The sequence below is a fragment of the Diceros bicornis genome, unplaced genomic scaffold (genome assembly GCF_020826845.1).
Source record: "Diceros bicornis minor isolate mBicDic1 unplaced genomic scaffold, mDicBic1.mat.cur scaffold_326_ctg1, whole genome shotgun sequence".
Lineage (NCBI taxonomy): Eukaryota > Metazoa > Chordata > Mammalia > Perissodactyla > Rhinocerotidae > Diceros > Diceros bicornis.
In genome coordinates this window covers 114111-141844 of record NW_026691197.1, presented here as the reverse complement: position 1 = coordinate 141844, position 27734 = coordinate 114111, and the positions used below count along the sequence as shown (strand labels likewise).

Here is a 27734-nt window from a genome sequence, read left to right as displayed (position 1 = left end):
CCCACCTCATCTTAGTTTTAAGTTTTTAATTCCTTACCTTGGAAATGACCTAACTTTGCTTCTTCCAAATCTTGTGGTAATACTGATGCTTCAGAAGTTGGACCACGGATATTCTGCTGTTGTGTGTCCTCTCTGCAAAGAAGTGGAGCTGTGCATCCCAGTCTGAGAAGGGTGTGGTCCTGTAGTATTTAGAGTCAATCAAAGAAGCTAAATGGAAAAATGACTTAGGAGAATTATCACCATAACGCCCAAGAGCAACAAATTATTTTTCTTAATTATTTTGCGATTCTGAGGGTATATTTAAAAAGGGATATTAAAACTGGTTCCCAAGGAGCCAGCCCTATAGTAGAGCAGAAATTGCATATTACCTTCCTACACAAACTTGCCTAACATTGTGGGAAGGACCAACGGGAAGTTTTGGTGTTGTTGCCTGTGTTAACAAGGCCAAGAGGTCCACACTTGCATAAGGAAGTCCAGTGAACAAACCTGCGTGCATCGTCGGAGAAGGGACATGCGCGTGGTCCCCTCAAGTGGCTTAGGGGTCACTTACCAGTGCACCTGAGTTTCCTGTCTGTATAATGCAGGAATTGGGGCTGCCCACTGTGATGTTTTCTCCTTTTTATAACATGGCTCAGGGCAGTCCTTCTAAGATGCCTGACCAAGGTATGGACCCTTCTTGCAGGCGGGTTCCAAAGAGGATCTCTGCAGCGACCCTGACCATGGAGTCCAGAGGGAGGATCATGGCAGCCTGGAGGGATCGAGGGTATGATAGGACAGGTGGCCTTGAAAAGGCAAATTCCAGGATCCCAGTCACCCGGTATTTCCATTTTAGATATTGAATTTACATTTCAAATACCGACCAGGGAGCTTCCACGAGGGCTGCAAGCATCGTCAGCAAGAGCCAGGCTGGTGAGCCCCACCCCTACTTGAGTACTGCCTCAAGGGATGCGGCCCAACCACCCTGCACATACTCTGGGTGGTGGACAATGCATGGAGGGTGGGCATGGTATAGAGAAGAGGCAGGGTAGAGGGTGGGGTGGAGAAGCAGAGTGGGGCCCAGTGGTGGAGGGACAATGAGGGAGTTGGGCCCCCTAGCTGTGCATGCTGGGAGCTTTTGTCTCTTAACCGCTCCCAGCCAGCAGCCTGCAGGGCTGCAGGACTACAACTCCCAGGATGCTCTGGGCATGGGGCGGTGCTTAGCCCTGGGGAGAGGAGGAGGGCAGTGTGCTCTTTGCCAAGGGCCAAAGTGCCCTGGGCTGAGGACTCTGGTTCTTCACCTGCTCCACGTGGACTGAGTCTCAGAGGGATGTGATGGGACGAGCGGGACCAGTGAGTTAGGAAGCTGTGGTGGCTGCATGGGCAGCCTCGGGCCTGCAGAGTGCAACTGCTTTTGTCCAAAATTGAAGCTGGACTTGCGCCTCTTCTCCACTGCCTCACTCCTCTGCTTGATTCCTCCTCCCACCTGCATGCCTGTGGGTCTTTCCACAGCCTCCTACCTAGTCCAGGGCCAGGTGCTTCTCTAAACTGCTTATGGGAACTGGTTTGACATCCCAGAAACTTTACATTTTGCCTGCTGCCATCTGCTTTCTCCAGCAAAAGTGCCATCATTTCATCAGCTTTTGAGAGAAATTCGCTCCTGTGGCCCCTCTTGCAAGCACAACTTAAGAACTGTGCAGGGTGGTAACATTGGCTGTTGCTTGCCTTTTTTGCAGATGTGGAAGTTGAGGCATCCATGAGGTTAATCATTGGTTTCCCTAGGAGCTGCTGAGAGCAGAGGAGAACAACCCATTTCCCAGGCAAGTATCCAGTAGAACGTTTTCATCAACACATTCTAGTGCAGATGCCTCTGAAACAGCATCCTTAAGATGAGAATAGCTTAAGCATTTTGCCCTTTTGATTGATCACCTAATCTCAGCCCAGGAATGAGTGGCCAGTCTCTCAGGGACACGGGTGATGACTCTGATCCCTCAAGAAGAGACCGGTGGTCCAGCTTTGGGAGAGGGATGTTCAAGGTAGACAGCACTTGGGCAACATTTGAAACCCGTCAGCTTTAACACCTCTGCTTTGGATTCTGGCAAGGTTCCAGGATAAACATGCTTAGGGATAGTCAGATGTACTGTATTCTTTAAAAATTGATTAGATTGGTGAAAGGAACAGAGCATAAAATATCCTGCTTATTTGCAAAAGATGAAATGCAACCAAGACCTTCTTGTTAATTTTTTTCTGCTCATTCTCTTGACTGTACTGTGTGCTTGAATGCAGAAACAAAAAACTTGAATTGCCAAATTCTCTTTCCCTGATATTGGTAAATTAACTTAAAAGTTTTAGTGAAAGCTGTGGAGGAGTGGTTAGCAGCTTTCATGATTTACGTCCTCCCTAAAAATCTGGGCGTTGATCTACATGAAAAAACGTCCTTGTTTATATTACACAGCCCAATAGGTTACATTTTCGATTCCTGAATGTGGCATATTATCAAAACAACTGAAAAACCTGGTCATGGAAACTGGACCCTGTCATTTTGTCAAGAATTGCCTCTTTATGAATTAGTGACAGGTGAATTCTTTAACATTTTTGTAAAGAACGGAAGAGAAACTCTGTAGTGTCTCTGAATGTGGCAAGGCGGGGAATTCTCGTTAGACCACATCCTCGGGTTCTTCTCTCATGTTCAATAGGCCCAACTGATAGTCCATGTGGTCAGGTGTAGTGCCACTCCCCTAGTCCCCAGTGTTCCATCCCACACTGGCCTGTGCCCTCTTCAGGGGATTCTGATGACACTCTTCCAAAAATGTTGGAAAGAGACATTGTAAGATGAGGATATTCATCATCTTGAAACAAGGATTAATGTTGAGGAAAGTCTCGGGGTCTGTGTGCTCCGATGCACTGCTGTTGGGGTGTGGCTGCAGTGACCACTGTGCTCCCAGCAGTCCCCACAATGGCTGTCTCAGACGTTTGATCTCCTGGCGCAACAACAGCAGCTGTTGACAGAGCTGGGCGCTCATCATGGTGCAGTGTATTCTGTCATATTTTGTGGCTCTGACCCTCCTCTGCTTGCCTCCTTCCCACTCCTATCTGCTGCGTTGATTGCTTTGTAGTTGTTTCCTAGGAGCCACTATTTGTAACTGTATTTCACAGCATCTTTAGGGATCCACCCTCACTACACGTGTCACTGTACAACAGCCCCTTATCCTGGTGTAGCCTGTGTTCATCCTCTCCAGTGGAGCTGTGAAGAACCCTGCTTACTTGGAGCTCCTCTCATTCTCATGTTGCTGGGGCTGTTATGAAGCTGGGCATCTCGTCTTTGGTCTCATCAACATTATTCTTTTCATCGATTATTTTGAAGTCGGATACGACTTTGTTAATAATGTGGACACTGGCTGTCACAGGCACTTTTATGTATCTTCCCCAGCAGCTCTGTGAAGTAGGTCTGTGATCCACATATTACAGGGGGGGACACTGAGGCTCAGAGAGGTCAAGTAGCTTCCTTCACTTCACACAGTTTCTTGGTATATTTTGAGTCTCCTCCTGGAACTCTGTCTCTCAGTAGTGTGCACTTAGCTGGTGTTCCACTTTGTGCCTCTCTGCCAGACCCCCTCAAGACACACGCCCCATCCTGAGTCCATTGTCTGCTTGATGGCAGTCACCCTGCACAAACAGGCTCTGGGCAGGGAGTGGACTAGCGGTGCGTGGTCCTCAGGCTTACCCTGGGCAGGTTCTAGGTTCATTGCGAGAGCTGGAGCAGTGGAAGATACTGACTGTCATTCACCAGGAAGGTTTGTTATGTAGAAATACTCCACTGACTTTTTGCAGGTGTCATGTCTTCTTTGTCTTCATTGCTCCTCTGGGCTTCTCCTACAGTCCATGCTGTGTAGTAACATACATTACAGAGACTAGTGAACATAATACTGTTGCCCTGCACCAACGGTCACATCACTCATTTTTCTAATTGTGAAAGAAATACATTCTGTAAAAAAAGTCAAATTACACAGATCTATGTTGAGTAAAGTGAAACCTTCCCCTTTCATCCCCTTCCCTGCAAACTGGCTCCCCTACTCAGAAGGAACTATTGTTAAGAGGTTGGGGTTTATCCTTCTGGACATTTCCTATGAATTTATAAATACACATAAAGATTTTTTAACATAAATTACATAACTGCATCTTTTTGCAATTTGCTGTTTCCTAAACTATATATCATAGACGTCTCTCCTTATCCGTGCACGTCACTCTAACTTAGCTTTTTAGATGTTTTAGAGCTATTCAAAGAACAAGAATACCATGATCTGTTTATTTCTTCTTCAATAGAGATGGGATGATATCCAGTTTCACTATTATACATAATGCTGCAGTAAGATCCTGTTATGGAATTTATTACACTGCTATTCAACCGCTCAATTTGCTTTGTTTCCTTTTAGTCGGAGACTATGATATATTTTTAACATTTTTATGGGAATTATTTTATAGGGAAATTAATTTTATCACTGAATAAAGACATTTATGGAGAAACTGCACTTCAAGGTCATCCATCTCAGTATTCTGGAGAAAAATCATGAAACTTAGAAGGTATTCTGCTTGCTCCATCACACTCTAACAAGTCATGTTAACAATTTAAAGTTGAATCTTTGAATAGCCTCTACTTTCTCTGTTCAGAAGAAGGATGACTTTTTCATGTCTTGAAAACTTCTGACTCCAGGGGCTCTCAGTTGGGCTTCAGAGAAGATAAGATATTGGTGTTGTATCTGTTTCTCTTCAGCTATAGGCTGCATCTTCTAAAGATCATAGAATTGAATATGGTCCAATAGATATATATGATTTGGGTGAAAAATTCAAAGTAATGAACCCAAGATAGGAATCTATAACTTTGGTTCTTAATAAAGAATTTCTTTTGATAGCCTCAAGTCTCTGTGATTACTAGTAAAAACTCACCTATGTGTGAAGAGATGTGGTTCTGCTGGCAATGTCTGCCTTGAACATCCATAGCTAAGTCTGCCACATCCATAGGTAGATTAGACTTATCTTCTGGAAGACCTCTGCCCTTGGTCTTTGACCTGGGAAAAATAAGAATTTTAAAAAGCTGCTGTTATTAGCACTCAATGCTAGAAATGCCCGTTAAAGAGTGAGTTTGATTTGGTAAACCAAAGGGAGTATAAGCAGAACAAAGTCTTTAATATCTACAAATTTCAAAAAATTCTAATTTTTTAAAATATAACTCTATTTTTGCCACAGTTCAAACTGTCTATATATGAATGAAATATCCCTCTGTCCATTTCTTAAGTTGTTTCCATTGATTTGATGGATTTATCCTCTAATCCAGATTCCAAGTGTGAAAGAACATCTTGGTCCTTCAAAGAAAATAAGCCATTGAAATTTGATTTTCTTTTAGCTCGGCCTCCTACAGGTTTGAGAAATAAATTATCATGTAATGATACAATGATTTTGAAATCTAATTGTTAATTACAGGGGTGTAAGGGATGATTGAATGGTGGTTCATCCCCATGGACAGGAGTATTGTACACATGGACGTGTAAACACGATTCAGGAAGCTGCTTCAGCCCCGTGACATCCCTGAGAACCACAGTGCAGGAGGATCTAGGCACACAGCCGTCTGCCTCGATCTCCTGGGTTACGTGTAGATCCAGGGGTCTAGAGAGTGGCTTCAGAGCAGCTACTTTTTATATTTCTCCCCTTCCTTCTCTCCAGCTTATCTCAAACAGTCTTGACTATCATTTTTGTGTGTGTGTGTGAGGAAGATCAGTCCTGTGCTAACATCCATGCTAATCCTCCTCTTTTTGCTGAGGAAGACTGGCTCTGAACTAACATCTATTGCCAATCTTCCTCCTTTTTTCCCCCAAAGTCCTAGTAGATAGTTGTATGTTATAGTTGCACATCCTTCTAGTTGCTGTATGTGGGACGCGGCCTCAGCATGGCCGGAAAAGCGGTGGGTCTGTGAGCGCCAGGATCCGAACCCGGGCCGCCAGTAGTGGAGTACGTGCACTTAACCGCTAAACCACAGTGCAGGCCCCTGACTATCATATTTTAAAGTAAGACCAATTATAGTTATTTACATGAGCTGTTTGTTCATTATTGCAGAGTAATAATCAGGCATACCATTAAATATCATTTAATCTACCTAAGTAAATTTGTTGTACCTTATAATTGATTAGAACACTAAATTTAGTTCAGAGTTTGATATTCACCAAATGTGTTAATCTGCTTACAACTGCCATGTGCCTCACTCCTCTTAGAAGTGTATCTTTGGCCCATCACAAAAATTTAATGAATCAAATCATCATAAATTAAGATTATGTACTAGCTTTTGGATGATCGGGAGGCACATGGGTCCATTTTGGTAATATGCCCATCTGTCTTTGCTCCCCATGGGAAGTTTCTGGTCACTAGGTCTCCAGGTGTCTTGCACAAGCCCTAGGTCTGTAATAGCTTGGTGCCTCTCCTTCTACTTGGAGTAGAAATAAAAGAAGTCAGAGAGACTTACTGTAGTTTCAGAGACTTATGATGTCTACTATGAAGACCATCCATGCATATTGTTCTGGATAATCTCTCTGTTCCTAAGACTACTAGTTACTTTAAGGGCTTATCAGGAACTGTGAAAGGTCTGATATTTTACCTTACCTGCGAACCAATAAGTTAGCCTACCATGGTCTTACAGATGCTGGCAAAAGACATGAGACCCATGGGTCAGAGACAGAGGACTTGATGACACAGCAATAGCAGTGGCCAGAGTATCAGCATTTGCACCAGTTCACTAAATCCCACTTCTTACAGGGTGATACACAGTGGGCCAGGTGACATGCAGAAGGTTGCAAAATCTCAGAGCTCAAGGAACTAACTCAAATCTTTGATAACGGGCAGAAGGTCTGCTGACCTTTGGCCTGGGGGTTGTTATTTTTATTATACTGGGCAGTAAGCGAGCCTGCCCTTTTCTCCAGAGGAGGCCACTCTTTCTATATTCCAAAGCTGATAGCTCTACACACATCCTTGAAAAGATAACCTGGTTTCACTGGCTTTCAAAGAGAAGCTTGGATGAGTCTCGATCATCGTTCAGTTCTTCTGTTTCCTTTATTGAGATTGTGCAAATATGCTCTTTTCTCTGTGAAGTTCACTAACTTTATTCATACATAAGGGATGCTTTTGGTTTTATTTATTAAGTTGAAAGTGTCTTATTAGAGCAAATGATGAAACTATTATGGGTTGGATCTGAAAGTATGCTTTTCCAGGAAAAATGTGAAAGAAGATCAGTGCTCACAGAACTTTGCCACAAGGAGCTGATAGCAACTTAAATGATTTTAATTTGAATACTGTTTTGTACAACTTTCTTCCATCTTACTTCATCTTCTCTGCTTCCTGTAACTCCCATAGGGGAATGGGGCATTTTCAGGCATTCACTGAACTCATTTACAATATCCAAATGGTTTTGTCTGTTGTGTTTTTTTATTGAGTTAAAGTTGACATACATCATTAAATTAGTTTCAGGGGTACAACATAATGATTCAATGTTTGAGTATATGTTGAAATGATCACCACAATAAGTCCAGTTAACATCCGTCCCCATACATAGTTACAATTTTTTTTTCTCTTGTGATGAGGACATGGCGTATTTCAAGGTGAAGAAGAATCAATGATGATATCATACTTTTCCATACACAGCTTGATGGATTTGGACATAAGTATACACCCTTGAGACTGTCACCACCATCAAGGCCACAAACATATCCATCACCTCCCAAAGTTTTCTCTCACCTCCTTTATTACTATTATTCTGTGGTAAGAACTCTTAACATAATATCTACTCTATTAGCAAATGTGACATATGCAATACAGTCTTGTTAGCTGTAGGCACTATGCCATATCCTATATCTCCAGAACTTATTTATCTTGATAACTGAAACTTTGTAAACTTTTACCGTCAGCTCTCCATTTCGCTATCCCCCCAGCTCCTGGCAATCACCATTCTAACATCTGCTTGTATGAGTTTGACTATTTTAGATTTCACATAGAAATATTTGCCATTCTCTGTCTGCCTTATTTCACTTAGCGTAATGTCTTCTAGGTCCATCCATGTTGTCAAAAATGGCAGGAATTCCTTCTTTTTTCAAGGTTGACTAATATTCCATTTCTTTATCCATTTCCTCCATCAGTGACATTTAGGTTACTTCCGTATCTTGGCTATTGTGAATTGGCTGCAATGAACATTAGAGTGCAGGTATCTCTTCTAGACCTTGATTTCAATTCCTGTGGGTATACACCAGAAGTGGGATTGCTGGGTCATATTCTAGTTTTAATTTTTGGAGGAACTGCCATACTGTTTTCCATAATGGCTGTACTAGTTTAAATTCCCACAAGGGTTCCTTTCTCTACATCCTCACCACCATTTGTCATCTTTAGTTTTTTTGATAATCGCCATCTTTACAGGTGTCAAGTGATAGCTCATTGTGGTTTTGATTTGCATTCTCTGATGATTAGTGATGCTGAACATCTTTTCATACACCTGTTGGCCATTTGTATGTCCTCATTGGAAAAAGTCTATTCTGTTCCCTTGCCCATTTTTTTAATTGATTTGTCTTTTTCCTATTGAGCCAACAAAAAAACAGAGAACAAAATTTCCAGGCATTATGGGTGCTTCCCAGTTGATGCAGATGGTTTTGTATTTACAGTGGTACCAAAAGATCATGTTTCGTGCTTTTTCTTCAGCTTGTTATAAGGCCAGCAGTAGCTACGGCATAGCAGATAATCGGGATCTTCTGGGTTTGAAGGTTTACAACATAAATGAGTGGTAAGGAATTTTTTATTATTCCAAGGAAATTATTGAGATCATAGTCCATGGAATCCAAGATTGATAGGTGTAGGAGGAAATTAAGGTGAGGATCGGTGACCTGGCATTACTTCTGATCTTGAGGGACAGGTATCTACTGCATGAGTGTTTGAATAAAAATGTTAGAGATCAGAAATTTGTGGTGGGTGAATATGTTTTCTGAATTATTTACTTTTGAACATAACCATTTGGATTATGTGAACATCTGGGACATGGGAGTAAGTCGCTGAAAGGAGGTGGTTGATAATGTCACTGTTGATTTAACTTCTATGAACATCAAGTGGTCAAGGGATTAAGTAAATGAGTAGTCAGAAAACACAGAAATGGTAGGATTTGAGATTTAGTAAAAGACTGAAGACCGACTGTCCTGAGAGGGAGTGCCAAGACTTGTGTGGTTGAGATTGACAAGGACAATAAGAGAATAGAATCACACTCAAACAAGGAGGGGGTATTAACAGGATGGAGGGGGAGAAATGATCTGGAGTAGCCTTGAGTTTTGACCTTGAGCGTTCTGTTCTTGATGCAAATCTGCCTGATGTCATCCCGGGACACAGGTCAGATCTATCCCCAGAGGACAGAGGGAGGGTGGAAGTACAAAACAGCCAGGATAATTGTCCTAAAGAGGCAGGCTTCCTTTATCATTTGACCCACTTTCATGATTTATTTTTGTAGGGTAAGAGGAAAAGAAGGATGATAAGAAGGATGATGGTCACATCTTCACAGAGGAAGCAGCGTGACTGGGAACCAGTCCAAACCAAAGCTTGGTTTAAGCATCTCCATCCCTTTGAGGCTGTCCAGTGACATATTCAAGAGGCCGATTACTAGAATCCCATCCCATCCTGACAATGACGGGCCTCGGGGAGGACACCTTGGACCAGCCCCACCAGGTCTGCTGGCCTGAGAGACCGCAAGGACTCCAGGCCTGCAGCAGTGCAGGACAACTTGTAAGTTCTTTAAATCTTGCCAAAGCGTTGGAAACACTTGCACTTAGTCACACAGGTGAATCCCTGCCAGGTGTGCTCGCAGGTGGTCTGCACTCCAGGTCCCATGTCCACTCCTGCCGGTCTTCAGATTTGGCAGAGATGATTCCAGCAGCTGATCTGGGCATTCCACAGCTCCACTGCCAACAATTTCTGGTGACTGAGGAAGATATCAGGAAGGAGGAAAGGGCAGTGAAGAGCAGAGGAGAGAGACTGGTGATAGCACTGATGACAGACAGACTTGCTAGCAAGGCAGAGAAAGTGAGGGGCCAAGGAGGACGTCCAGAAAGCAGATGAAATGAAGCAGCCATCTCAGTGAGGTCTCTTGGCAGCATCCCTAATGTTTCCTTGCTTTTAGCTCTTGAAACTTTAACATATACCAATACTTTTATTAAACTCCACTGCGTGACACAGAAAATATTGACAGCGGTTTCTTTCTGAGGTGAGAGGTTGGGTTTCAGGTGAGGAGAGAAAGATCTTCCTTTTTCATGCTGTTCTCTCCTCTTCCTTTACTATTTACGTTATTTATTTGTACTTGAAAGTCAGCAGCGAGTTATCAACGTCAGGGGATTATTCAGTTTTTCCCCTCACAGTCACAGTAAATCTACTTAAAGTGGATTATTCTTTTTCTGTAGTATTCCAATAGATTACAAAATATTATTTCAAAATTGCTTTTATGTCTATGTCCTCAAATTAGATATTTACTTCTAGGTCTCCATTTTTATGTTCTTTGTTGCATGTTAATTCAGAGTTGCATCTAAGGAAATACCAGATTTCCCTCAGGTTTTTAGATCCATATGTGTTGGAAATTTGATTCATGAAGACGGACATGGCAGTTGGGGGATCGAGCTGTCATCAAAAGAGACCTTTTCAGCATCAGTAATCTGTGAAGAACCCACTGCTTGTTGGGATTTAATTTTCCATGTGAGGGATCAAGCTTTCACTATTGGCTCTTCTCTTTCTCTTTGGAGGGAATTACAGCCTTACCAGTCTTTCTGTTACCAAAAGACTTTACTAGATGGCTGTGCCATGTCAGGAAGGGTCTGGGATGCTGGGAAACAAGATTCAGCCTCAGCTTCTGGCTGTCCTGAGAAGCTTCCTGGAAGAATCCAGCCTGTGTGTCTAGGTGACACTTGTAGCCATCAGAAAGGAGGGGATAACTCACAAGTGCCAAGCAATTCATCTGGCCCTTGTCTTCAGGGTGTTCCTAAGGGATGAGGTTCAAAATGCCACGTGGTAACCCTTTGAAAGTTCCTAGTCATGGGGTGGATTCTCTGTGTGAGCTCAGAGCAGTGTCTGTTCAACACTAGATAGGAAGCATTTCAGTATTTTAATTGATAAGGCTGTTCATGCATGTCCATAGATCATCAGTGCTGTGGCATTCCCTGCTGGACACCCCACACCCCTCTCATGCTTGATCTTTCAAAGCTCCCAACAGAGATCATACCCCAACACGTGGTTGTGATATAACCACAGCATGAGTGGGGAAAAAAACAGAGCCACCCAGGGATGACACACTTCAAGGGCTCGGACCCAATTGCCCCTTTTGGACGAGATGGTAACACCAACACTGAGTGCATAAACCGGAAGATTGTCTGAGACCGTGGACCTCAGAATGACATGGGATCAGAAGTCACCCTGGACAGCAAGGGAGAGTGTAGGGTCACTCACAGTCCAGGATTGTGGTCCCTTATCCTGTCAAAGCAGAGCTCACCCATGACCATCAGGCCAAGCCAGGGAGGAGGAGCCAGGATGAACCTGAGAGAGAGGCTGGGGACCTTCTGGGGAGTTTCTGCCCTAAAGGATATTGCATAAGGAAGGCAGGGGTGCTGAAAATCCTAGTTCACAGAAAGCAGTCATGTGAATGGAATAAGGCCCTGCGGTAACCTTAAAAGCTGCGTCGCAAATCTTTCCCTATGGATTCAAAACGAACAGGAAAAGGAATTCACAGTCCTGGACAAGGATGCCAGCAGGATTCAAACCTAGGTCAGGGGTGAACACGGAGAGCCTAGAGAGGCCTGAGGAGGGAAAGTCCTGCCTGCTTTTAGACCATTTGCAAATGACCTTCCTCGGGCCTTGTCTTCTCCCCGTGCACGTTTTGATCTTTTACATTGTTTTCCCCACTTAGAGTTGATGCAATTCCAGAGATTGAACTAGAAAACTACAAGGTCCTAAAATTTGCTTAAAAGAAACCTCCACAAGAGAAGCAGAAACTATTCCCTCTTCCTCCAGAATGTAGAAAGGCAGCCCCTGCCTGTGGCATGACATGGTCGTGGGTAGTGCTGTTTTAAAGACACCCACATTTCAGTGGTTGTTGCTCTGCCTGTGAAAGAACCTTCAACCTTTAAATCCCAAGAGAATGGGCAGCGGGCTGTGTCTGCTCTGGGAGCAGCTGAATGATACTGAAATGAACTTGTCCTCTGGGTTAGGGGGACTTGGGAGCGTCCCCACTAGCCAGAGAAGGGCCTGTCTCTTCTTCCTTCTCCCACGTACAATAAGCTGATGACCCGGAAGAGTTCTTGATTCAAGGAGAAATGTGAGATTCTGTGTCTCCCTTACATGCCTACAGAAAGCGACAGAACCACACCACAACTCCCAGGCTGTAAAGGGAACAGGACTTTAATACAATATTCAAATATGGCATTTATTATTTACAACACATAACTACTGTCCCTCCCCAATGGGTGATGAAGTGCTGAGGTAGAGATGTCAGGGAGCTGGGATGGGGTCGTCTCTTCTCTCTTGGGCCTCAAGGGGCCCCAGGAATCAGCTTGCAATTCTCCCCTTCCCGTTAGGTGGGAGGAGCCGGCCCGGTGCATCGCAAGCGTCCCAGCTGTGTCCCTGCTGCTGAGGATGCGGCTGTGATTGGCTACTGGTACGGGGCTCGGTGTTGGGGCCTGGGGGCTGAGTAGAAGAGTCGGGTTATCTTCGAAGGGCCTCCCTCAGAATCATGGCCCTGCAACCTGTCCCCACTGCATTGGGTGCTCCAGTCCCTGTGCTCAGTGCTGTCAGCCACCAGTACCCCATTTGTCCCTGCCACATGAGCGATCATTTAGTATCACCTATTTCACAGAGGAGGAAACGGAGTGTCAGGAAGCTGAAGAGAGTCACCCCAGTCACAGGACTGCTCAGTAGTGGAGCTGGGATCTCAGTGCCAGCTGTCCGACTCCCCAAGGCCACGCTTAGCTCACTTTACGGAAACTCTAGGAGTAGTCACCCCAGCCCAGACACTCACTCACCCCTGACCTTGATGGTGGCCGGTTCTTCTGGGCCTTGAGTATTCTGCAGGCCAACTAGGCCTGGGGCTCTAGCTGGCAGGACAGGCTGTAGCTACAGGAGAGAGAGGGACCTGTGAGTCTACCAGGAGCCACACCTCAGGTGTCCCCCCACTGCCTGCCCAGCAGTTGGAGTCTGGGTGTCCCAGAGGTTGCAACACAATAAGACCTGGGGCTGACCAGGGAGCCATAGACACAGGCTATCTGGACTGGCCAACAGGGAGAATCCACTCCTGCCCTCACCCAACTCCTGCCCCGCCTCACCTTTCACTCTCGTTGAGCAGCTTCATGTCCTGGAATCAGGCCCCAAATCGATCCTCGGGCTCTAGGTTGTAATTCTTTGAAGCCACCTGGAGCAGCAGGATCTCCCTTATGACTCGGTATTCCTGGGGCCAGAGGGAAGGAGAGGATGCAGACAGGGCCTGGGTGGGGGATGCTGCAGGGGTCTTGTGGGGGGTGAGATGTGGGGCAGGGGACCAGTCCTGGGAACCATCCTTCCCTCCAGTCCCATCCAGGCTCTACCTGTTCTCAGAAGGGGAATAATCAGCCCCTCCTCCAGGAAGTTGTCCTTGAAGCCATCCTCCCCTCAACCCACCCAACAATTCGATGGATCTCCCTCTTCTCCCTTATTAAACTCTTCCACTCAATGTAAGATACAGGGGGTGGAGCCAGGGACAGTTCTGCCCAGAGGGTCTCTGATTTCCACTTCTTTCCCCTCTCCGGCAGGGAGTGTCACAGTTGCTCACTTCAGTCCTTTACTCAAGGTTGATCTCATTCCCCTGGAAGGCAGACAGCCAGAGTCCATCAGACAGAGCCCCCCAGACTGACTAGCCCTCTATGCCCACCCCTTCTCATGGTGCACGACTGCCAGGTCCCCAGAGGGGGCCGGGCATGCACAGAAAACAGGACTTGGACCTAGGCTGGGCTCTGGTCTCCAGAGGAGGAGGACAGGGGCGTGATGCTGAGGGATCTGGCAGCACAACCCTCTCTGATGACAAACTTGGAGGCTGAGGCCTCAGGCAGAGGGGACTGTTCAGCCACATATGTGCTGCCTGACTTGGGGGGACCCGACATCTCTCTCACCATGGGCAGCATGGGACGGAGAGGCTGAGTCCAGCTCAGATAAAACATCTCGCAGCTTTGCCATCAGGCAGCTCTGAGCTTCCCCAGCCCGGGGAACCAGAATGGGTGTCTCAGACGCAGCCTCTGTTCACTCATCCCTAAGATGGGCCTGATGCCCCAGATCCCAGGGGCAGCTGCAAGACTCTCGTCAGAGAAGTGCCCATTGCTGAGAGCTCAGAGCTCAGTTTGGGGGCTCCTGCATCCCAAGGCTCAGGATCCTGGTCCTCCCTGCCTGGTCCCCATGTTCACCCACCTCGAGATAATCACCCATCGCCAGGTGCAGCATCAGCAGGTCACCGAGGAAAGTGCCAAGATAGGGGACGACACCCTGTCACATCGGGTGAGATGAGCCTTTGCTGTCAAGTCGACCCTCTGCAGACCCTCCCTTGAAAAGTTCTCACCCTCAGCCTCCTGGACCACCCCAGGGTTCCCACGGGGAGCAGCCTAGGACCCTCAGCAGCCTCCCCTCAATTCCTCCTCCCTTCCCAGCCCAATAAAACCAGACTCCTGCTCCTAACCTCCCAGCACCAGCTTCTGGCAAATCACAGGGTATGCGGTCCCCGGCCCTCCCCACAACAACCCATCCTGAACCAGCTCTTCCAGGCCCCCCTCCTGGTCACTTCTACTGGGGGACTCCGGCACTGTGGCACCAGGAGGAAGGGCCCTCCTCTCTTGATTTGAGGCCTCCAGCTGGGAAGGCAGAGCCCCTCCCCCACAGGCACACTCACCTGCTGCTGCTGCTGTTTCTCCTGCACTCTCTGGGGGATGATCTCCGGGGGGGCAAACGTGGAGGGCCCCTCTTGCCAGGGTCGAGGACAGTGTCAGCGGGCCATACTCCCCTCACCCCATTTCTCTCCAGCACCACTGGCCTCCGACCCTGGACATCTGACTCGAGTCAACTGGTAGCAATGCCACTCCATCCTCCAAGGTGTTGTGATTCTAGAACAAGCCCAGCTCCAACTCTCACTCTGAGTGTGAGCTTGGGCTTGTGGCCTGGCCTCCCCAATCCTCTTTCCTCATCTGGAAGGTCTGAGAACTCTAGCTACCCTACAGGTTCTCCTGAGGACTCAGTGGCATATGACTGTCATCGTTGTCCTCGCCCTCACCCCTCCGTGTGGAGCAGGCGGAAAGCTCCCACATTCCTTTTCTCCCTCTTATCACCACCGTATGAGGCCTGCACCACACAATCACCATCCCTCCCTTCCCTGATGAGGAGGCAGAGGCCCAAACAGAGGCAGTGAGTTGCTCAGGGGCCCACAGAGGAGAGGCCGCTTGCCCCTCCCAGCCAGAGGCCCTGTTCCATCGTCCTCACCTAACCCCCGCCCTACCACTGACCACAGTACTGTCCCCTGAGCTCTCAAAGCGTGATCCTGGGCCAAGCCATGGATGGAGACGAAGGAGTGTCTTGGGAGTCTGGTTGAGTGGCTCCTGCCTTCCCCAGTCTCATGGAGTGTCTGGCCCCCGGGCTGGAACAGAGGCCATGCCAACGCCTTCTCCTCCCCAAGGAACCCCTCAGGATACTCTCCTGCACTGAACTCTTTATTTATCCACTCGGGAACTGGACACCCAAGGTGCATACTCTGATCCACAGGGAGGGGAGTGACAGGAGGCTCTGCTTCCTCATTTATGTCAGATCCCAAGGTCCTTTCAGCAGTATCCACTAAGAATCCATCAGTTGCCTAGACTCTTCACATAAGCCACCTGGGGCATATGTCATTGCCAACTGGGCACTCAGGTGAGACTCCTGTGATTGACTCAAGTGACTGCTCTGGGGTCCAGTGGGGAGTCCCAGAATGCACACACATCTGTCTCTGGTCCAGATGTTCAGACCCAAGGAGGAGCAGACTGTTTGTCCACCTGGGCCATGGGAATCTCCTGTCGTTCCCAAACCTGGGGTAGGCAGGGTGCCCTCCACTTTGAGACTTGGTGAAGACAGAAGGAGCAGCAGGGGCCTGGCTTCTTGAGGACAGGTTTAGGCTGAGGGCTAAACCCACCCCAAACACCCAACAGCCTGGAAGAAGCTACATCCAGCAGGATGTCCATGCATGGAAGCCAGAGACCTGCTGATGGCACCAGCTCGGCAACTCCTCCTGGAACAGCCCAGCCAACACCACTGTGTCCCACGACCAGGGCCTCCTGCCCACAAACCGCACCCCGCCCACCCATGGACCAAACAGATCCCTCTGTTTGTTAATCTGGACAAGATAGACATGAATGTTTCAGAGAACGTTCAAGTGAGAAACTATCAAACCACAGAATTTTCAACCCCCTCCTCCCACCCCCCTCCTCTCTTTCCAGACCCCGAGCCTCCACTCTAACTTGGTCATCAGTTTTCTGCTCAAAGACTTGTCTTGGCTATAGAGCTCTTTACGTTTTTCTGAGCTCTCCTGAAGGGAGTGGAAAGAAGGAAGGATAAATTGAGGGATAATGTGAGGGGTCTGAGTGCAAATCCCTTTTCTTTGCAAACCCAAGAGATGCAACCTGCCTGGAGGAGTGTTCTCACTGGGCTCCTCTGAGCGCTAAGGTCTCATGGGACTGGGCGGGGGCTCTCCTGTTGGTCACTGGGGTCTCCATTCCCCAGCTCTACAGAGCACCTCTGTTTTGACCACTTTGAGTTTCAACTGGGCTTAGAGTTCTGTTGCCATAAACACTTGAAAATCTCCAATGTGGCTCAACCCTGGCATTTAGGGAAACTGAGTCCTGAAGCAGAACTGGTGCACTAAGGACCCAGGGAGGCTTAGAGACCCCCCACCGAGGCCCAGGCCCTGTCCCCAGCATTTGCTGCCTCCCAGGAGTTCCCACGTGACTGAGGGGGCAATGGCAGACATATGAGAGATCCCCCATCCACCCTGATCCTCCTATGGAGAGGGGCCTACCCACCGGGAAACATCCGCCCACGTGTTCTTCAGGTGGCTTATGGAGGTTTTCTGCAGACCAGAGATGACAGCGCGGAGCGAGGAGAAGTTCTTCAGGATCTCGCACTCCTGGGGAAGGGAAGAGAATGAGCTGTGAGGTGGGGCGCTGGAGACCCGCTTGCTCTAGCTTCAGTCCCCTTCTATTTAAATCTCCCCTCCTGGATGAGACAGATGCTCAGGGTGCCCCAGAAGGGCACATTTAGGACCCAGAGAGTAACACTCACAGGGAGGAGGATTTTAGCTCAACCTAGGGAAGGAGCCAGGGAGGAAGTGAGCATCCTCCCACTGGGACCTGGAGTCAAGGTCAGCGGGCCCCTGGCAGGAAGGGCCTAGGAACTGTGCAGGGGCTTAGACCACACACTGTAATCCTGGGAGCTGATAAAGGTGGAGAGGGCATTCCCAAGGCTCCAGAGAGGGACTCCACTGGGCCTCCCGCAGCAAACCTGGGCCACCTGGATCCAGTGCTCCACCACCCTCGCCCTGTCCTGGGCCGTCATGCTCGGGTCCCCGAGGCAGGTGGTGACGACGAGGCTGACCACCCTTCTGAAGTGGTCGACGGTGGCCTGGACGGTGGGTGCCAGGTGCTCATTGCTGGGCTTGTTCCTCTTGCCCCAGGTGGAGCCCAGGCACTGAGAGGGCACCACCTTCCGGAAGAGCTCCTGGGGAACAGGCGGAGTGTCACCCAGCCCTGCTACACCTCAGCTCCGTGTCTACCGCCCCCAAAGTGCCGCACAGGGGTCACAGTTTAGAGCTGGAGCTCAGGAAGCTCAGGATGTGGTCTGAGCCTTGTGAGAGTCCCTGGGTTTTCTTCTCTGTCCACTGCGGGCACCCAGCACAGGATGACCCAGGACCCAATACTGGCAGGGAAGGGAGGGGGCATTTGCACCCAGCCCGTCCTGGCTAACTCCAAGCTCCAGACGGTGGCTCAACTAGGCTCATCCCAAGGGGGCATCTTCCACCACCCTGATGCCCCCTCTGGTCCCACTCCGATTCTGATGCACATTCCCCTGCGGCAGCTACAACCACAGGCTCTGTCTGTCTCCCTTGTAGTGAAGTACACCTGAGGTCTCTAATAAATGCTGAGGCTGTTGAGCCTCCTGAGCAGCCGGTTGGGCCACCAGGGACCTGGCTGCACACAGTGAGTTCCCCTCCCCCACTGATGGGCCAGGCCCCACGCAGCTTTCCGTCTCTTCTACCTCATGGAGCCGGCACAGCCACTCTGTGCAGCAGGTCCTGTTAGTGTCCACCTCTACGGTCTCCAGGTGGACAGCAAAGCCTTGGGGGTTCAGAAAGTTGCCCAGGTCGTACGGTTGGTAAAGGGGAGCGCCAGGATTTGGGCCCAGGTCATAGGAGTCCGGATCAGGTCTGGGGCACTGATGGCAGAGGGAAGGCCTGCCCCTCCGCCCTGAGAGCCCAGCTGCTCACCACATCCATCACGGTCAACTGCTCCGCCACCAGCTTAGGAGGGAAGGCGGTGAGGTTAGGCTTCTTCTCACCCTCCTTAATGGCCACAGGTGGAGATGGACTTCCCACTAGAAGTGATGGTCCAGGTGACTCCAGCTCAGCAGCTCCCACTCCTGCTGCAGCCGACGTGGGCCCTTGCTCCAGCTCCAACACTGCTGAGGGAGGGGACGCTGGCTCCAGCGCTAGAGGGGGTGGTATTGACGGAGCTGGAGCCAGCTCTACCTCCACCACTGTCCACTGCCCTGCTTCTGCCGCCGGCTGGAGCTCTGCAGCTGGCGCTGCAGCGGGATAAAGGGAAAGGTTCACCCACATAGCTGACTGTCCACGTGTCCTTCCAAACACAGGAAAGATCCCACTTCCCTTCCGGGAATACCCAGCCTGCAGGCCGCCTTACCCTCTGGCGCTGCCTCAGTGGCCTCCAGAAGCTCACACGGGGCAAGGGAAAGAGGGTCACGGCAGCTCAGCTCCGAACCAGGCAAGGTGACCTGCATGTACATCCCCTTTAGCTTGAAAAAGGGACAGCCCCAGTCTGGTCCCGCCCTAGTTCTGGTCCAAGCCCGGCGTCTCAAGGTCCTGAGTGTGGAGACCCTCTGCTCCTGCTCTCATCTCAGAGCAGCACTGGATGGTGCGGGTGGCCTCGTGCACCTGCCCCTTGTCTAGTGAATGGGTGGAGTGGAAACCATTGGGCAGCTCCTCGACGACCTCCTAAGTGGAGTTCTGCAAAGACTGCCCGGGTGCTGGGCCAGAAGGAATCAGGGGCTGCTTGCACACTGCCACTGGGGCCGACCCCCAAGAGAAAGTCTGCTCCTCAGTTCAGGCACAGAGGGGCATCCCTGCAAAGAACTATGGGAGGGAAAGAGATGAAACCTCTAGGGCTCGGTAACATATGAGTAGAGGAACTCACCTTCTCATGCTGCCAGCCATGACGCGGGGTACGGACATGACAGACCCACCAGGCTTCCAATACCTAACAACCTGATCCTGGCTGAGAATGACCCGCCCCTCATGCCCTGCCTTTCCCTCTCCACACAGACACATGCACACACACACGAAGAGGTGCAAGGAGTGTCGGGCTGATGAGATGGGATCACAGTTGTGCCCTGGCCTGCACTAGCCTTTCCTGGGCTGCCCTGTGTTACCTTTTGCTGCCTCCTTCCAGACACCCAGAGGCGTCGGGGATGAGGGCTGAGCCAACGTTTTCAACGACCAAAAAGATTCTCTTTCTGGGCTTTTTTGAGCCCCGCTCCTCCAAGAGATCGGATACAACAACAAAACATCTTTGTCTGTTGACTGTCTCCAGTCCAGTGGGCTGGATGGGGGTCTGTGGGTGCTTGGTTACCAGAGTTCTAAGATCTGTTGAGGTCTATGACCAAGGAAGTGAGGTTATTTTTCAAGATTCCATTACCTGGGCCACTTCCCTCAATCGGACTTGTCCAGAGCTGCCCCCTGCCCCCGGGCTGCTCACCCTCCTCCCCCATGTCATCTCCTGAACTGTACACAAGGAGCCCACACAGCCCTAGCCACAGCTCCCTGGAAACCTCACTAGAGTCCTAGCTTTGGGAGACAGAGATGAATGCAGATCTCCTTTTTCTTACCAGTTCTGCATCCTGGGAAAGTCACTGTGTCTCTCAGGTCCTCCTCAGTCTCCAAATCGGCACCATGGGGATCAGGCTAGAATCTACTTCCTAGGGGCGTCACCCAGTGTATATGAGATAATATCTATTACCCCTTTGGGCTGGTGTCACATGTACCTAAGGCCCAAACTTAGAGGTGGAAGAATAACAAGGAGGGGTGGGAGATAGCACAGACCACTCAGAACAGGCCTTGGTTCCAGGAATGTGATATTGGGACAGTGACTTCCAGCTTGGCCTCATTTTCAGGTCAGCATCATGAAGGGTTTAATACTAACGGAAATTCAGATATTGCCATACTGTGGCATAAAACCATTCAATTGTTTGCTGCTTTACGTAGAATGAGAGCCAAGTGACTCATCTTGGCTTATGAGGTGGGCAGCCTCCACAGTGGTACCCAGTAAGCCCCACCCATGATATAGCCATCCCTGTGAAAGCACTAGGTGGTTAGTAACTGGCTTCTGAACATAATAGCAACTAAAGTGATGGGATGTTTCATCTAAATTTTAACTAAAAATGTCTCTCACTTCCTTTTACTCTCTCTCTCATGTTCCATCCCTCTCGCTCTCTCACTCTGTCGAATCCCTGGAAGTGAAGAATCAAATACTGGTGTTTTGGTGCTGCCCAATATGGAGGTCTATAGAGGGGAGAAGCAAGGGAGTGCCCAGGCCAACAAACAGAAAGAAACTCAGGCTCTCAGTCCAAACTGAACCCTGAAGGCTGAGAGTGAACTTGGGGGCCAGTATTCTTCTAGTCAAGCCTCAGTTGAGGCCACTGCCCCAACCTGTTAAACTCATTGAGGCAGAGGCGCCCAGCTAAAACGTGCCTGATTGCTGATCCACACAAATTGTGAGATAGTCAACATTTGTAGTTTTGAAATGCAAGGTTAGTGGCAATAAAGTCAGAAAGGGAAAGGTAACTGACACAGCCTACCAGGCCCTGGCCCTACCTTCCACCCCAGCTCCTGTTCTCTCCTCTCAGCCTCCCTCCAGCCGCACTGGCCATCTTTCTAACCTCTTCTGGCCAAACTCACTTCTGCCTGTGAGACTTAGGACTAGTGGTGCCATCTCCGTGACACACTGCTCCCAGACTCATGCAGAGCTGGATCCCTCTTGTCATTCTTGTCCCATCAAATGTCACCCCAGTGAGGCCTTTCAGACCCTCCTACCCAGTGACTCCCAGCCCTCCCTCACAGCCCCCTGCTGTGTTTCTCTACAGCACTTGCTCTTTTCTTTCTCATGTCTTTGCTTTTGTCCCTTTCCCCTCTAGACTGTGAGCTCTTGGCAGGCAGGGACCACTTGGTCATTTTCATCCTACACTTCACCCCACCAGGGCACCTGGCACAGGGTGACTGTTCAGTGCACAGCTGCTGAATGAGTACATGGGAAGCTCTTGCACCCCTCCCCCTGCTAATGACCAACTTTGATTGTGGAGATGAACACTAGTAATAGGAGGTACAAGTTGTTTCTGAGGCAGGGGAACAGCCAGAAAGACTTCTGTTTGACTCATCACTGCTCCAGGAGCTCTAGCAAAGTTCAGTGGACCCTGTGTAAATTCCAGGTTTACAGCAGAAGGACTTGATGTATATATATTATGTAATGGTTACCAAAATAAGTTTAGTTCACATCAATCACCAAACAGAAATAAAACATTTTTTCTTGGGGATGAGAAGTTTTAGCATCTACTCTCTTAGCAACTTTCAAATATACCACACAGCAGTGTTAACTTGCACAGTGCTGTATATCAAGTATATCTCAATACAACCGGAAAAGAAAAAAATCAAAAAACTCACTGGCCACCACTGACACAAGAGGCTACCCACCCCCTGGTGTCCAGCACTACCACTGCAACCCAGGGAGGAACTCCACCAAAGAGAAAGGAACCTTTCTCCAGGTGTCCTCAAAGCAGAGGCTCTCCGGGGTCCCAGGCTTAAAGGAGCAGGACCTGTTGGCTTCGAGGGAGTGGGAGCAATCTCGGGAGCCTACTTTCCCCCACTCTTGCTGTCCCCCACCAGGTGTCCTCTTCACTCCTGAGGCATCCTAACCTCCCCCAGGACAATGATTCCCCCTACCTCCAGATGAGGACCTTGAGGTTCCCACAAGAATTACTCTTCTCCCTGGACTCTGGACTTGGTGTCCAGTGCTCTGGCATCTTCTTCCTTATCCACAGTTCTCATGTTTCCAAGCCCCCAAGCCGCCTCAGTTCTAAAGGATCTCCAGGGGGTGGAAAGCATTTACTCAGGGTTTCAGAGCACAGTAGGTCATCGACAGAGAACCCAATCCAACAGACATGTTGTGAGTGCATGGAACACTTGGAGTCACCCACTGGATGCACTCCACTTTATACAGGAGGACCCTCACTGAGGTCTTCTCTCCTCTTCCCAATGCCTACACAAGGGGCAGGATGGGCTCATCACAACTCTGGGTGACCACAGAGGTGGACTGCAGGACCCCAGTCCTGTGCTCCCCAGGCTGGGCCAGGGATGGGTCTGGAACAGGTAGAAACCTAGGAACCTTACACATTCCTCTGCCCATCTCTGGGGCCCCGGGCATGTATCTAGGAGAACAGATGTTACTGCCCCGTGGGAGAGTTGCCTGCAACTTCTCTCCCTCCTGCCTCTTGTCACTTCCCCGGTGTTGGCTCTTTCTTGACTGCACCTCCGTGGTCCCCACATGAGAAGTCAGTGAGAGTGGGTGTGCCTGTGCACATGCGATGATGAGGAGAGGAAAATGACCCCATATGGAGAGGGGTGGGCAGCAATCCCCTAGGATCTTAATGCCTCTCATTGCCAAAGGAAACCTGAGGGAAGGGGTGGAGCCTTGGCCAAGGAAGTTGGAGCTCTCTCTAGTCTTCAGGACTCTGACCACCTCCTGTGGTCTGGGACAGTACTTGTCTCTTTCTGGGCCAGTTTGTCAACTATACAGTAAGGGGTAAAATGTGCAACAGTACAAGCATGTGCTCGGCCAGGACAAGTCATCAGGCCCCATAGATATATTAAGTACGTTTTAAGTGTATTGAAGACATTAATATTGCTGTGCAATCATCACCACGATCCATCTTCAGAACTCTTCTCATCTTGCAAAACTGAAACTCTACACTCATTCATGAAAAACTCCCCATTCCGCCTCGCCCCAGCCTCTGACAAACACCATTCTACTTTCTGTCTCTCTGAATCTGGCAATTTCAGGAATCTCATAGAAGGGAAATCACACAAGGTTGTATTTTTGTGACTGGCTTATTTCATTTAGAGTAATATCATGAAGGCTCATCCACGGTGTGCCATATCTTAGAATTTCCTTCCTTTGTTAATAATGAATAATATGCCATTGTATGTATATTCCACATTTTGCTCATCCATACATCCCTGGACTGATACCATAGCCAGGCCCAAAACCAAGCCCAAAATAAAATGGGGCCCCAGCCAGATTTTTATCAACGGTCTCCTGGAGACTATTTTCTTAAACCATGTCCCATGTGATATTTACTAAAGATCTAATCTTGGGCTGTGAGTTGTTTTTCAGAAACTCCGTTTTTCCTCCTTGAGCAAATTTCAACAGCTTTGAGCCAGTGAGACTACAAGACAGCCGGCAAGACTCAAACCGCTACTGCACAAGTGACTGGCGGATAACCTGGGAGACCAAGAACTCCCCTGCCGGTCATGTTAAGAACACCACCTTTTGAACATATGATGTATGACAGAACATTAAAATCTTCTGCACTTGCACAAAATGCCTAGGACTGCCCCCAACCTTCCCGCACCCGCTCCTTTTTCCTTAAAAAGCCCTTTTCAACAGCCCATCGGGGAGAACGATTTAACCTTTGTCTTCTGTCTCCTTGCTGGCCAACTTCGTAATAAAGCTTTTTCCCTTTATTACGAAGAGTGGGTAGCCCATGGTTGGCTTAAGGGGTGTTTGGGCAGTGAGCCCTTCGTCAGTTACAATACTTGTGTGGTTTCCATGTTTTAACTATTATGAATAATGATGTTATGAACATGAGTGTTGAACTATGCATTTGAGAACATGCTTTCTACTCTTTGGGGGATATATACCCAGAATTGGAATTGCTTGATCCTATATATTTTTTATTTGTTTTTTAGAAATTGTTATATTGATTTCTACATCAACTATATATTATATATTCCCTCCACAGTGCACAAGGGTTCCTTTTTCTCCACATCTTGGCCAACATTGGTTCTAGTATTTTTCTTCTTCTTTTTTTTTTTTTTGGATAGATGCCATCCTAATTAATGTGAGGTGGTCTCTCGCTATGTTTCTGATTTACATTTCCCTAATGATTACTGATGTTGAGCATCTTTTCATATTCTTATTGGTCATTTGCAGATATTCTTTGAGGAAATGTCTATTCATGTACTTTGTTCAATTTTTATTTAGGTTGTTGTTTGTTGTTGAGTATAGGAGTTCTCTATCTATTCTGGATATTAAGCCCTTGTCAGATACATGGTTTGCAAATATGGTCGCCCATCCTGTGGGCTGTGCTTTTACTCTGTTGATAATGAATTTTGAGGCACAAAAGTTTTTAATATCCATGAAGTCCAGCATGTGTATTTTCTAATTTTATTGCCTGCTCCTTGGGTGTCATATCCATGAAATCATTACCAAGTCCCATCTTGTAATGATTTGTCTTATGTTTTCTTCTAAGGGTATTATAGTGTTAGCTCTTACCTTTAGGTCTTTGATTCACTGGGAATCAAGTTTTGTATACAGTGTTAGGTAAGGGTCCAAGTTGATTCTTTTGCATGTAGATATCCACTTTTTCCAGCACAACTTGTTGAAAAGACTTTTCCCCATTGAATAATCTTGTCACCCTTGTCAAACAATTTGATCGCATGGGTGAGGGTTAATGTCTGGGCTCTCAATTCTGTTTCCATTAGTCAATATGTCTGTCTTCATGCCATGACAATGCTGTTTTGATACTGTAGATTTGTAGTAAGTTTTCAATTAGGAAGAATCAGTCCTCCAACTTACTACCTCCTTTCAAGATTATTTTTGGTATCTGGGCTTACTTGAGATTCCATAAGAATCTTAGGATGGGTTTTTTTCTATTTTAGCACAAAATGTCCTTGGGATTTTGATAAGGACTGCACTGGATTTGTTGATCTCTTTGGATAATGTTGACATCGTCAGAATAAGGAGTCCTCCAATCCATGGTGAGGGGATGTCTTTCATTTCTAGTAGTGCCAGGTGGCTGTTCAGGTTGAGGGGGCGGCACTCCTTGAGGTAGTAGTGCAGAAACCCACAATGAATGAATGCATGTATCTTTACACATTAGTTTTTTCATGTTCTTTGGATAAATACGAAGCAGTGGAAGAGCTGGATTGTATGGTAGTTCTAGTCTTAATTTTTTGAACAATCTCCATACTGTTTTCCATAGTGACTGCACTAATTTGCACTCCCACCAGCCGTGTACGAGAGTTCCCTTCTCTTAACATCCTCTCCAACACTTGTTTCCTGTGTTGTTAATTATAGCCATTCTGATAGGTGTGAGGTGATATTTCATTGTAGTTTTGATTTGCATTTCCCTGAAAGTTATTGATGTTGAACATCTTTTCATGTGCCTGTTGGCTATCTGTATAACTAAATTTAAGTCCACAATTCCATCAGTCAATGCCCCTTGTTTAAAGTTATTTTCTGTTGACATACTATTAATACGTTATTATGAACTACAGTCCCTAGTTTAAGGGTCACTCTTTGTGTTGTACAGTTCCATGGGTTTTGACACACATATAGTGACATGTAGCCACTATTACGTACAGAACAGTCTCACTACGCTAAAAATCCTCTGAGCATCAGATTAGCTCTTAACAGCTTTTTAAAATATTAACGATTGTCAGAATAACTTAAATTTTTACTTTGAAAAGTGTTCCACAGGTGCTAAGTTGTGTTAGTCTCACTATTATGATCACTATTAGAAATAATGAAAAAAATGAACCCCTACATAAATAGCAAAAACCATAGAATTTTAAAGATAAAAAGGATCTTGAAGATTAGGAAATCTCATATTCCTCAAGACCCTGCCCTCCAGTCTCTCAGCTTTCTGTGTCATTTATCTGCTGACTCTGCTGAGGAGAAAGAAATTGATAAAGAAAAACAAAGCCAAAAACAAATATTGGTTCTAAATATTCCTCTTGAGCCCAATTTAATCAAGCACGGCTTCTTTTTTATTGCCTATTTGCATCAGGAACATAATTACTAGCTAGAGCCTAATTGGAGAACATTCATTATGAATGAAAGATGTCATATCTAAGAATAGAATGGAATTCACTGAGGCTTTATTCTTGGGACATTTGTAGGATTAAGTCAGGACACACTGTGAGAGTAATAAATAAGTTCTGTATATTTTTCTTCTCCAAGACCATGGATTTCAGCCACACTTTATACCCATGTACTTTGTAACAATGAAAAACAATTAAACACTGACCTTGAATATTTTGCCCTCAGATTCATTAGTCTTTAAAACATAAATTGAGCAATTTAAATGTAGATGACTAAAAGACTATGGAGACTTCTAGAATGTCACATTAGGTCCTTTAGAAGTGAAGAATTGACTTTATAAAGCATTTCTATTCCTTCTTATACCTTGACAATAGTGCTACTGTGACTCTGTTTTAAAGAGGATAATGGCGGGCTTTACTTTAATTTGCACTTTTTTTTTTAAAGTACATTTACTTAATATTTCTCAGTCTCTTGAAAACTTTTATCATTAAGCTCAACCTTCATTTAAATCAGCAGACCTATTAGGTGAAGGCGACATGAACATTTACTTGCAAACTCCTCAGAAAATTACTAATTTAACCTTTACTTTGGACGATCCATTGTAGAACTCAAACTGGATGTATTCACCAGCCACCTCAAAATGGCTCTTAACTATGTGTTCGTACCTTTACCTGGGAAGATATTATCTGAGGGTAATTGTTCTTCCCACTTTCTTTACCTCAAACAGCAATACTTCCAAAATTTTAAGGAAAATGTGGGCAATTTGGTGAAAACTAAGTGACTTAAGTTTGTTTTAGCATGCCAATGAAATTAAGAAAATAAGTATTTTAATTATTATTGAATTTAAAAATCAGAAATGAAGAAAACAAACTTTGTCCAAAGACATTTCTGCAAGTGAAATCCTCTGAGAAACTGACAGCTAGCCTCCCGTTTTAACCACTAAACCATAAGAAATGTAATACCATGGGCAAACACTTGAGAGTCATCACCTACACGCACCCCCAACACCATCAGGGCCACAGATCAGGGGAAGGAGTCAGGGTAGGGGAGACAGCTGCGCACTCAGCATCCTTCCTTCCCGGGTCAAAACTTGGTCCCAGCTGCTCGCTGTCTAGTCTTCTGGGGAAGCAGAGAATTCTTCTGGGGACACGACACACATCGGGTGTTAAGGATGTTGTGGGAGGTCAAGATTTGGCCATCCTAAAATATATCTCTTTACCTTGATTGTTTTCTCTGAAGGACATTTGACCTCCCCCACTAACTGCCTAAAGAATTTGACATGGTGGCTCC

General features: G+C 47.2%; 1 protein-coding gene across 2 annotated transcripts in view; it reads right to left on the bottom strand.

Annotated features, from left to right (window-relative positions):
• LOC131402896 (ral guanine nucleotide dissociation stimulator-like) overlaps positions 1-18924 on the bottom strand; it is a 119072-nt gene extending 100148 nt beyond the window's left edge. The window contains exons 1-7 of one of the 2 annotated variants that reach the window (XM_058537374.1): positions 18542-18924; positions 17560-17775; positions 17082-17185; positions 14455-14529; positions 13826-13858; positions 13344-13465; positions 13044-13134 (exon numbers count right to left, since the gene is read on the bottom strand). In XM_058537374.1, the coding sequence (XP_058393357.1) occupies positions 14487-14529; positions 17082-17185; positions 17560-17775; positions 18542-18892 (714 nt within the window). In that variant the 5' untranslated portion in view covers positions 18893-18924 and the 3' untranslated portion in view covers positions 13044-13134; positions 13344-13465; positions 13826-13858; positions 14455-14486. Of the gene's footprint in view, positions 1-13043; positions 13135-13343; positions 13466-13825; positions 13859-14454; positions 14530-17081; positions 17186-17559; positions 17776-17821; positions 18373-18541 lie in introns of those variants that run through there. The other variant, XM_058537376.1, reaches the window with a different exon arrangement.
• Between the last annotated feature and the right edge of the window lie 8810 nt (positions 18925-27734).